This window comes from Carlito syrichta, unplaced genomic scaffold, assembly GCF_000164805.1.
Source record: "Carlito syrichta isolate Samal-C Ts95f unplaced genomic scaffold, Tarsius_syrichta-2.0.1 Scaffold314328, whole genome shotgun sequence".
NCBI lineage: Eukaryota > Metazoa > Chordata > Mammalia > Primates > Tarsiidae > Carlito > Carlito syrichta.
Genome location: NW_007258424.1, coordinates 647,226 through 659,678, shown reverse-complemented (window position 1 = coordinate 659,678; position 12,453 = coordinate 647,226). Strand labels below are relative to the sequence as shown.

Sequence of the window (12,453 nt, the reverse complement as noted above, 5' to 3'; positions counted from 1 at the left end):
GAACCCACGGGCTCAGGCAATCCACTCACCTCAGCCTCCCAAAGGCGCAAGATTACAGGCAGAGCCACCGAGCCCGGCTAAAATTATGTATTCTTACATGTTTAAACTTCAGTCACCTTCAAAGTATTCTCTGATGCAATACACCTTCGAAACGCTTTCTTCACTACTTAAAAACAGTTTTGAACTTGTCAATTTTGATGCCTTTTAGTGCTTCTGCTGTTTTTTGTTTCTCCTTTTCCACATCGGCAAAATGTTTCCTTTTGAAGACTTTTTTTCATCTGAGGAAACAAAAAGACATGCAGGGCAAGATGGGGTGAATGGGGGGAGGCACGGGGATCATCTATTTTTGTTCAAAAACCGCTGAACACTCAGCGTGGCGTGGGCAGGTGTGCTCATAAGTCACCCATCATGAAATGGGCAAAATGCATGGAAAGAATCTCCAAAAATAAAAATAAAAAAAATTCACTGAAGCCAAACGCATCCTCTCATAGCGACGCTAGCTGGTACACTGATGCCACTGGGTTCCTAAAACTCACCTAGCAGGGGACGCCTGAACTACAAGGAGCCTGCCCTCCAAAAAACAATTCCAGATCTTTGGGGATCCCCCTCATATATAAATAGCAGGGCATAGTAGACAACCTTATCCATCTAAATGTTAATTCTGCAGGGCCAGGCTGGAGGGAATCTCAGGCTGATTTCGTGAAAGTTTCTCCCAACATCAAACCCCATTCCTCATTTCATGCCTTTTCAATATGTCTGTCTTTGTGGATAGGGGTTCGATGGGGAGGGCTGCAAAACAAGAACAAATGTCCCTATTGAACAGAATAATATGGACCCACCCCAGCAATAAAGTCTCCGCCCCATTTTCCAGACCACATACAGCCTGCAGATACACTGCTCTGTATTCAGGTAATACCAGGAGCAGTTGGGAGTTGAGCACTCCAGGGCATAACTGCAAGTTATAGCAGAGTAGAATTTGGAAGGTTGACTGTTAATCATAGTGTTTTCCTGCAAAAATGACTCCCAGTTGGTTTTGTTTCCCTCAAAATTAGAAATTACTTGGACCATTTCTCTGCTCATCCTGCCCCTTGTCACTTGTAGTTTCTGGCATTAGTCACATCAAATGCCAGTGGAGACATGATCATAACACTGACTGTTCCTTCCTAGTGACTTCTTTCCTCACTTTGAGGCATCGAACTTATCTTAATATGCTGTGAGTGGACCCTTAACTTCCAAGGAATATAATTGAATTGTTGAAATACAAAGTGAATGAAATGGCTGCTTTCAGGATTATTGTGCTGGTATTGAGAAAACATCCAGACGTACAGAATGATCTAAAAATTACTTATGTAAAACGGGTCTTTCATTTTCCATCGCAATTAAATCAAACAGACTTCTCTCTAGATGCAGTTTGGGCTGCCTTAGTAAAGACTCTTCCCCTAGACAATCTACAGTTGATCCTAATGGTTGGAAGAGTCTTACAGATGAGGGTGGATGGTGAGCAGAAGGAGGAAGGCGTTTGTGGTGTTAATATTGTAGCGCGTCTTTGGTCCATTTCTTCTCTAAGTGGTCAAACCGTGGTAGCCACCTGAAGAACTAGGAGTTTCACCCGCTCTTCCTCGTCCCAGCCAGAACCGCAGAATGATTTCTGGCCAAGATCTGTGTGTAGCACCCTCCCTCTGCCTCCCATGATGCACCTCACCTGTGAATCATGGCGCCCTGCACTGATTTCCCCACACACAGGCCATTTCAATGTTGTTAGCTGCCTGACTGCTGGCATGGTTTCCTCTGCTGGGTTTCTTCCTGTGTTCGACTACCAAAGGCTATTAGTGGTCATTCTGTGCGCTTTTAAAATTGCAAAGATAAATGTCCAATTTTGCATAACAACAACAGTAGCTTGTTCTTTCTGACATCTCAAAAGAAGAAGCCTCAGTAGAGCCAAGCCTTGTTGGGAGCATTGGGTGATGGAATGAATGAAGGTTTACAGAGCTACATGTGTAACTCAGCTCATCACATCCTCTGTGTTCATGAATAACCACTGCATACGTTCAAATTCATTCATTCAGATTCCAGAATTCATTACCAAAAACACAGGCGCAATGAAGAGAGCCTAGAAATCTTTTTCGTGGTTTAAAGTTGTTTCTGAACAATTTGCATTCTCCAGGAAGTTATTTAACAGGTTAGTTTTATTCTCTGAGGTGTAAGTCTTAGGTTCTTACATTTTTCCTAGCACCAGGAAAATAATCCTTGAAGACATCTCTTACTACATAGAGTAGAGCAAAATGTTGGTTTAAGATGAAGGATAAACTGAAGGAGCACCAAGTACATTTGATGTCAAATTTGAACTATCTGTAATAATCATATCAAAGATAATTTACTAATAGGACAAAGTATTCTTTTTTTGGGGGGGGGTTGAGGTCTCACTCTGTCACCCAGTCTGGAGTGCAGTGGCAAAATCAGGGTTCAGCTGCAGCCTCGGTCTCCTGGGCTCAAGCAATCTATCTGCCTCGGCCTCCTGAGTAGTTGGGACTACAGGCATACACTACCTCGCCCGGCTAATGTTTTTTATTTTTTTTAGTGACAGGTCTTACTGTTTTCTAGACTGGTCTTAAATGCCTAGGCTGAAGCATTCTTCCCGCCTTGATCTCCCAAAGTGCTGGGGTTACAGGTGTGAGCTGCCACTCCTGACCCAAATACTCTTTTTTTTTTTTTTTTTTTTAAAGTAAGAGTCTTTCTCTATCATCTGGGCTGGAGTGCAGTGACATGCTTATGTCCCCCACAGCCTCAATCTGCTAGGCTCAGGCGATTCTTCTGCCTCAGCCTTCCAAGTAGCTGGAACCACAGACACGTGCCACCATGCCTGGCTAATTCTTTGATTTATTATAAAGACGAGGTTGCCCAACCAAGTTGCCTAGGCTGATCTCAAACCCCTGGGCTCAGGTAATCCTCTCATCACTGCCTTCCAAATTGCTGGGATTACAGGCATGAGGCACTGCATCCGGCACAAAATATTCATTAAAAATGTAAAAGAACTAGCATATTTAATGAGCCTCACATAGGCTGATGACTATTTTGAATTTACAGATGTGAATAGCGTCTTCAGTACATAAAACAAGTAAACTGTAGGTTAACCCAAAAATGTTTTGAGACAAGCAAGTTCTGTGTATTGCACATTATAGTTCATTATAGTTCTTGTATAAAATATTATACTTCAGTAATGGGAATGCTGAAAATTATGGTGCATTCTGCATAATACAGTGGGTTGTTTATCACAAGCCTAAGATGTTTCTGGAATTTTGAAAACCCTGGTCTCTGAAGTGTTTTGCTCCACGCTGACAGTGAAGAAGCATCTTATGCTTCTCACCATCTCAGGCTTTGTTCCTGCAGCCTTTATAAGTTCCAACCTCTGACAGTGGGATTTGTCATGTAGAAATTCAAGGGCATTGTGCCACCTGCAAGTGGCAGGGACTACACTCATGCAGAGGGTGGGGTGGTCTCCTTCCCAAAGCCTCATTAAAGAGGTGTGAGAATGTTGAGAATGTTTTAAGCCCATGACATTCACAGTTCTCAGTCCTTGGAATTTGGGGTAACATGTTTTCTTGTTCAGGCTTCTTAAATTAAACCACACAGAGGTTTACACAGAATTACATAGAAGTAGCCGGGCTCGGTGGCTCAGCCTGTAATCCCGTGCCTTTGGGAGGCTGAGGTGAGTGGATTGTCTGAGCCCGCGGGTTCGAGACCCACCTGGGCAACTTGGTGAGACCTCATCTCTACAATAAATCAAAATGAGCCGGGTGTGGTAGCACGCACCTGTAGTTCCAGCTACTTGGAAGGCGGAGGCAGAAGGATCCCCGGAGCCCAGCAGGTCGAGGCTGCGGTGGCTGGAAGTGGCCACTGCATTCCAGTCTGGGTGACAGAGTGAGACTCCAACTCAAAAAAAAAAAAATTACATAGAAGTAACGTGTGCTTCATCTGTTAATTCCAATTTCTAGGTGTCATTGAATACAAAAGCTTATCTGTGTGTTTGTGTGTGTGTGTTTTTTTTCCAGAAGTCTCAGCACAAACGGAAATCTGTGATATTCAGCAGGACTGGAAGCCTTCATTCCTCAGTAATGAAGAATTTACCCAGCTGATGTTGGAGGTGAAATGCACTTTCAAATTAATTTAATCAGGTGCCTGTTAAAATGTAGCTGTTTATTCTAGATAATGACCCTGTGCCCAAAGGAAACAACTGTTCTTGACCCTGGAGAGACTTGATCTTGAAACAGTACCCTCCTGAGGCTAGGCCTGCTCTTGCCTGTATTTTGGCTACTAAATTGGGTACTGTGAACAAGAATCCCAAAGCTAGATGTGGGCTGCAGGGCAGGCCCCTTGTGGTCTCACAACCAGAGGACACCTAGTTGCAGAGCTGGGAGGAGCCGGCTAGAAGTAGGCAGAGGGGAGGTGATGTCAGCCCCCACTGTCACCTGGCTCAGAGAATCTCCTCTTTGCAACATGATTGCATTTTTTCCCTTAGTAGAGATACATTTTGACATGAAAAGTCATCTTTTTAAAGCTGTGCTTTTATTGAGCTAGAGTGGCCCTGTGCCTCACATCCAGCTCCTGCCTTTCCTGTGCTGAGTGACATGTCCACGTGTCTCCCTCTGGGTCAAGTGCCCTGTTCACCGACAGGGCCATGCTTGTGAAAACCCGGGCGGGCTGACTTGAAGGGGTGGCCTTCCTCAGCATCCTATATGTGTGACATGAGGGTGAAATGCCTCAGGACAGAGGATAAGACTCTCCAAAAACATTTAGCGAGGTGCTCCATCTTCTCACCAGGGGATAAGACTGGGAATGTATGGATATGGCAGTGGGGACAGAGAAAGTCCCAGACATGGCATGTCCAGGACCGTGACCGAGAAGAGAACTGGACAGACAAACTCAGCAAAAAGAAGTGAGTCGCTGGCCGTGCCCAGTGGTTTCTGGCAGAGTGAAACCACTCTGGAGAGTGGCTTCTGGGCATAAATCTTGCTCTGTCTCATCTTATGTGCCTATATAAGACTGATGTAAACTTCAATTTACATAAATTAACTGTGCAGAAAACAGAAAGTACTGGAGTAAGAAAATGCCAGAATGAAGATGTCCAAATATTATGAAATATAAACGCATTAATGAACATTTGCATAAGATGAAAGATACTTAAATCTACATGTGAACTATATTTAAAGAAAATACAGAACTTTCTGCAGAAGCAGCGCATTTTTAAGTACGTTAAATTTAAAGCAGCTTGTGAAATATAATGTTGAATTAATGTATCATTATGCTAATTTGCATAAATCGATTTCTCCTCTAATTCTTATGGAAAAGTAGTTAAAACACATAACCCTATAGCATCAGCCTTTTTTTTAAGAGCCTGTAGCGCAACTTTTTTTTTTTCCATCCCAGTGAGCTTCAAAGTATCAGAAGTCTTTGAGGAAATGAGGCATTTATAAAGTTAAAAGTGGACAAATTTGGGGGCTGGAAAGGGGAACTGAGATTCAGGAGACTGGAATTCCTAGACAAGGGAGATTTTTAGGCCGTGTAGATAGGCTTTATGCACTTTCACTGTTCCCGGCCTGGACTCCTTGAAGTGCAGGGAAAAGAAATCATGCTAGATTAAGGAACTGGATCTGAAATCAGGCCTGCACACCAGCGGGTCGCCATTCCCCGCACTCCCGCCCCAAGTGAGTCCACCCACGAGTGCATCTGGTCTGTCTCTGACTTCATTAGGCTTCCCTTCCAACCTGTTGCTCTTCTGTCGACGTAGGCCTGGTACTGAGTAACTACTGAAGCCCTTGGACATCTCCGCCCCCGTGGCCTGAACACCAGCGAGGGCGGGGCGTGTCCTCCCAGGATGAAACCATCATTGTCCGCGGTGCGGCTTCTCCCTAGTGGGGCTCCCTCTTCACCTGCACGTCCCTTTCCTTTCTTCAAGAGCCATTTCAGATCACGTGGGGGATCCAGACGCCATGTCTTGGTGGCAAGGATGTTTCTTTTTTTAAATTCGGGCAGAGCCTGGCAGAGAACCCAGTGTGCCCCCAGGATACCGCTGGTGCCCTCTGGGTGTGAGTCCCTCCTTCTTCCCTGTTCTCTCGGAAGGGCACAAAACCAGACTCCAGGAGGACTCCCGTAGCTGTGAAGTTCGACGAGACAAAACTGTCCTGGCTTCACTCCAGCCAACTGGTAAAGTGTAAGCTGGTAAACACTGTGGCTGCAAGCATTTGAAAACGAGAGCACTCGAAAGGAGAGAGAGTGCTTCTTGTTGACCGGGACTAGGGGGTTGGTGAAATTTCTGAATTTTACTCAGAAGAGCTACAGACTTCTTTTCTCTTAGCCCAGAAGTTGTGCCAGAGAACACACAAAAATGTTCCATCGGATTCAGGAATTGGCAGAAAGGGGAGGTTTCGTTTCCCTCCGGTGTGGAGGGGGTATAAAATTCTGGGCCATTATGGCACCTTTGGAAACATCCCTGTCAAAATCAGCCTTCCATAGAAAGGGGCATGTCGCTAGGCAGTCACTCACTGCTGAATTGCTCCCAAATGCTGCTGATGGGACTTCCAAAACCATAGCAAGCTTTCTTAAAGCGGTGACTCAGTGCAGTTCTCGTACATTTGATGGAAATGCCAGTGAGCTGATGAGAGTTGTCTTCTATCTATAAATACCTTCAGCTTTTTAACACCCACTTGCTTTAGAAATTCAAGAGGGACATAGGCTCACTGTGCAAGAAGACCATTTGTACCGCTCCCGCTTTCCCCAGCCTTCCAGTCTGTTTTTTCTAGAAAGGTCCAGCTAAACGTCATCAACAGTGCCCTCACCCCTTTAAAACATTCACCTCCAGGGGACTGCAAAGATGATTTTTAAAACAGTTTAGAAAAATACTTGAAGGGAAAAGAAATACAAGTTAGTGGGATGTGGTTCTCTGTTCACCGTAACTCATAAATCTAATGCAGAATTTCTCAGCCTCACACTGTCGACATTTTGGACCTGGTAATTTTCTGTTGTGGGGGCTGGCCTGTGCATTTTAGGATGTTTTGCAGTGCTAGATGCCAGCACCACCCACTCCAGTAGTGACAACCAAAAATGTCTCCAGACATTACCAAAATTGCCCCTGCTTGAGAACCACTGATGTCATCCAAAGCGATAAGGGCCTTTTAATAAAAGTGCTTTAATATATTTTTCAGTCTCAAATCCTGCCACGTGTCAGTAGAAAATAATCAGTGAGCCTAGTGTTAATTTTCTCGGTGAAAAGAATTCTTTTCCCATTTTGGCATGTTACAAAGGTGCCCTTCAAACACAGTTAGTGGCCTCTTTCCAGTTCCTGCTGCCCTGTGCTTAACCACACCCTCCTAACTTGGAAGAAGGGAGCCCTTTTGACCATCCAGATTCTCAGCAACATCCTGGGAAGATCTAGAGTAGTGCTTACAAAATGTTTTCCAGAGCCTTGTAAACACATATCGCACTTTTTCCCCCAAAGCAGAAAAATTCCCAGCTGTGAGAATTTCGAAGATATAGTCAGTAAAACAGCAGTGACAGGTTTACAGCGAAAGTCCACCTGAGCTTAGTAATCCCACAAAGACTTGTTATCTGGCGAGGCGGGTTTCATTCTTATTCTCCAACTCACTGGTGCACCCACTTGCCAGCATGACCCCACCCTCCGCTGAATTACATACTCCGAATTTTAGAAATCAACTTTCAGGTGCCTCTTATGAAAGCTCACAAGCGTGCACACACAAATCTCAGTAAAGAATCGCAAAGCAAAACAGCAAAAGTACCCGCTTTATGAGAAAACATTGCCACCTTAAACCTGCTGTATTGTGAGCACCCAGGCAAGCATGCCTAGTGCAAAGTAGGCACTCAGTGGACACTTTCAAGAGAGTACATTTTTCAGACATTCTGAAATTCTTGTGGATCCGGTTGAGTTACATAACGGCCCACAGCCACCCAGCCCTGTGGAATAATGCGAATGTTCTTCACAGACAGTTCTTTCAGTAGGTATTTCTCCTGTGGCAGTGGAGGTAGACAGAGTTCTACCATGACCAGCAGACCCACTTTCTGTTTTTAGCGCATCTAGTAGGTCTGATATCTTATGGTAAATGTTTCCTGTTGAACTCAGAGTGAGGGGGGTGGGGAGTAGGAGGATGGGAACCATAAAATATTGCTGATGTTTTTTCATGGTAACGGTGGCATCTCTGATTCAGCCGAATAGTGTGCTTATTATTAAACCTACTTAGGGAATTTCCATGGCTAAATTTTATTTTATTATACTGACGGGTCAAATTTTTCACTGAGCCCATGGTGCCTTTTGCAAGCGCTTTTCCTAGACTAGACAAATTCTCGGTAAGAAGCCATCCTCCGTGTAAGGCGGAAAAGTGCTGTGAGGTTATTCATGGAAATGTTCTGAGGATTATAAAACAAAGCCAGTGTCATGAAAGTATCCTTTGCTTCAGTGACATGCTCCTCTGTAAAAGCATTGCTAAGGAGCTTTCAAATGTTGCATTTTCCACAGGCATTAGATGGCTTCATTATTGCAGTGACAACAGACGGTAGCATCATCTATGTTTCCGACAGCATCACGCCTCTCCTTGGGCATCTGCCGGTGAGTTCCTTTTCTGACGGCCTTTGTCGGCACACGTTATCTTCCTTTCCCTGAGCCTCATGCAGGTCTCAGATCGGAGGTGGTGAGATACAGAGGACTGTGCGGAAGAAGGGGACACGTGGAGAGTTAAGGGCTGCTGGGTCCTGCAGGCCAGGACCAGGCTGAGGCCAAACAAAGGGAAGGCGCAGGCATGTGTCATCCTGGCATGGCCAACACGCCATGCGTGATCTTAGCAAGGCCAGGCCTGGAGTCGGGGACATGGGTACAAGGTCTTATCCCCAGTCAGAAGCAGGGACCGACGAGAGTCATTGCATAGTTTGCCAAGCTCAGAGCATTTACAGAGGCAGGCAGATGTCCCAGGTCAATGGAGAGCTGGTCAAGGAATGGGCGGCAGATGGCTCACGTTGGGACATGGGTCGGGGCTCACTCGGGGCATGTGTGAGATTGCAAGTAGGTTGTGACCCTTCATGGTGGCAAGGGTCCAGAAGCAGGGTCGGTTCCTGGGGGTTGAAGTACTTTGGGAAGACATTGTCGGACTGATGTCTTGGAAGGCCTTGGGGAGCCTGGAGGGTCTGGACAGGCCAGGAAGAGAGGGGCAGCTCTGTGGTTCAAGGGTGTGTGGCAGAGGTTCAGAGCGGGGATGGTTGCAGCATGTTCACGAACCCTAATGGATGTCCGTCCCCACTCCCTCCCTGCTTTCTTCTTCCCTTCCTTCTCTCTTTCCATCTCCCTCCCTCCCTCCTCTCTCTCCTCTCTGCATAAACATTACTGGCTTTCTGGTAACCCCTGACTCCAGATGAAGTGACTCAGATTTGCACCTGGCTGGTGGAGGACTCACCTTTGAGACTCCCTCATGGGCATTTGGCCAGCCTGCCATTTCCCACCACACCATGGCGTATTCCTACAGAGCCTGACCTTGAATGACAGCTGTACCAGGAGCAGCATGTGTGACAGATAGGGACAGAATGTCCTCTCTTCCCTCTCCTCCTAATAAGCTCAGCCAAACCCTTGTCCCACTGCCCGTCCCTGCCTATCTGTTGAATGTATGGCTAGTTTCTGTGATGAGGAGGGTAACCATTTGCCTGGGGTTTGTCAGTAGCAACTTCTGGACTGGAATGGTGTGTAAGGACTGCAGTCTGCCTGGGGTGATGGGCCCAACTCTACCGATGGCCCAGGGCCCCGTGTTGCCCTGGGTCATACTTCCTTGGAAGCTGCTCCCTCATCCTAACGTTTCTGCAAACGATGCTGTGTGAGATCCAAGCCACCTCCTACGTTTAATTTTGCATTTGCTGTGTCAGGGCCTCGGGGCCCAGAAAAGCATTTTGACTTTACTAGGCAGATGCCTCCCCACTAGATCATAATCCAACCTCATCTGTTTCCTTTGCATTCCATCCCACTTCCTAAAATGAGGTGTATCAGACTGGTGGGGGCACGAAGGATCTCTCTCCTCTTAGTAGCCATTGAAAAAGGCTCATTCTCAGCCCCAAAGAGGCAGAGTCAGGAGCAGCTGCACCTTGACTTTTGTCTCAGGCCAGGAGGAGAGTGAATGAGGCTGACCTGATGAAAACAGAAGTGACCTCATCACCAGCCCTGCTTTGCTGGGTTGATCTGAGGGTGTCTGAGGACAGCTGAGGAGCTGGGGTACTTCTCTGGAGGGAGCTTGTGTTTTGTTTTGAGTGGAACGGGCTCAGCAGCTCTAGGCACTGACTGAAAGCGACCAAACGTGGCCTGTTTAATGACCTGGGAATGAGAGACAGGAGCCGGAGCTGTTTGGGTAAACAGGATTTGCACTGTTCTGCTTTTTGCTCTTGTAATTATCTGATGACCCAGTTGCTATACATGGCAGACGGGACTTAGAAAGTAAGAGGGAATTCTTCTGACTCGAAATTATGGAGCAACTTAGGACCACCTTTATAAAGTATTTTGTAACTCTGGAAGGTCCAGAAATGACCCCAACTCTTATTCATCAATGCTAGACCCATTTGAGTACTTATTACATATCTGTAGATAGATCCACACCCAGACACGTACAGTGAGTCAGCCCTTACCTCACCAGTGGAGGTGAACCCAGGGTGGGCAGTCCCCATGTTTAACTGCAATTTACTTGTGGCTTTCATTATCCGGTTTCTACCAGAATCATCCTTTGCAAGTGGGTGGGCAAGGGCTGTTGAGGGTGGAAACTTCCCGGTGCAATCAGCATACAGCTGGTTGAGCAGAGGGGCCCATCTGGACATCATACCTCTATGACTTCAACTTACGGCAAGGAGGCCCACATGGCCAGCTGTGGGGGGGGCAGAGCAGGGCTTGCCCCGGACGTAGCTGACTGCAGAACCCAAGTTGGTTACCACTCAGCTCTGGTGTCTTTCTGATACCGAGGACTTAGGTCATAATTTAGGAATTCTGCTTTGGGTTTAGTTTGCTTCAGTCCATGCTTATTCCCCGTGAGCCCAGGTCCTGTCCACAGATGATGCAGCATCTCCTCTTGGAGATTGTCTTTCCTTCCCGGTTGGCAATTTTGTTGAGAGATTTCACCTATTAAGCCATGAGCCCCTAACCTTATTGAGCACTTCCTATGGGCCAGGCCCAGTTAAGTCACTTACTGCGTTTACATGTGTGAGCCCTTAGGCAGCGCTTGTCCCAGGGAAAGAGCTATAGCATGTTTGCTTTCCTTGTCCTTGTTGGTTCTGTGAAGCACATAGTTACCCAGTTCACAGATGATGAAACTGAGGCACAGAGAGGTTAAATAACTTTCCCAAGATTCCACAGCCAGTCAGTGTAGAGCTGGAATTTGAACTCAGGCACTTTGGCTCCACAGCTTGGTGCTTTACCCCTACTCAGAATCCTGTGTAGGACAGAGTCAAGTTGAATGTTCTCAGGGTGTGGCGGTCAGGAAGGGAGAGAGTAAGAATCTGAAAGGCAGGGGTCAGTCTTTATGGAAAAGTTGGCCATTGAGGGGAGGCACGGCCACCCAGGAGGTGGTGAGGTAGGGTGAGCGGGGGAACCGGAAGGCATGGGCCCCAGCAACGCCCCTGTTGGTGCGACGCCAAGGACAGTCTGGCATGCCAGGGGGCCCATCCAGTGGTCCCTTGGGTGGCAGGGGATTGGACAGCCTTCAAGGGAATGAGAGTAGCCCAGATTCCTTTCCACTTCTGAGATGGTCAGGCTTTAAGTCTCTGTCTGGTTCCTTCGGGTTACTAGACTCTCACGTGATCATGTGATGAAAGCTCACATGACAGATTTTTGTGTAGCAGTTTTCAGGTGAAACATCCTAGAACTTCCTTTACCAGTTTGGCAGAAGAAGGAAAAGCAGAAGGTAGCTCAAAGTAGAAAGAGATTTGAAGATAAAACTGTTTAGGGTGACACCAGCACATTTGACCGTCCTCCGTGTCTAGAGTTAACTGGCATTTAAGGAGAGAGCATGAACAAGGCAGATGTATATACTGATGATGCCCAAGGGCTCATGGGAGCTTCTGGAATGAAAACCTTACAGGAGAAACCCAAGAGGAGTACATCACATGCCTTAGAAGCAGAAAAGAGTATGACTGGCAGGACCAAATAAGAGACCAAGAGTAAGGAAACCTATGTTTCCTGTTTGGACTTTTGTTTGATTTTTTTTTTTTTTTTTTTGAGTCGGAATCTCACTCTGTCGCCCAGACTGGAGTGCAGCGGCCGCTCCCGGCCACCGCAACCTCGCCTGCTGGGCTCCGGCGATCCTTCCGCCTCAGCCTTCCCAGTAACCGGAATTACAGGCATGCGCTAACACGCCCGGCTGATTTTTTGATCTATTGTAAAGATGAAGTCTCGCTGCCCAAGCGGGTCTCAAACCCGCGGGCTCAGGC

The 12,453-nt window shown here is 46.7% G+C and overlaps 1 protein-coding gene across 3 annotated transcripts in view; it reads left to right on the top strand.

Annotated features, from left to right (window-relative positions):
- Window positions 1–12,453, top strand: part of NPAS2 (neuronal PAS domain protein 2) — a 174,516-nt gene that overhangs the window by 110,113 nt on the left and 51,950 nt on the right. For 2 of the 3 annotated variants that reach the window (XM_008071436.2, XM_021719226.1), the window contains exons 4-5: window positions 4,050–4,141; window positions 8,525–8,614. In XM_008071436.2, the coding sequence (XP_008069627.1) occupies window positions 4,050–4,141; window positions 8,525–8,614 (182 nt within the window). Of the gene's footprint in view, window positions 1–4,049; window positions 4,173–8,524; window positions 8,615–12,453 lie in introns of those variants that run through there. The other variant, XM_008071437.2, reaches the window with a different exon arrangement.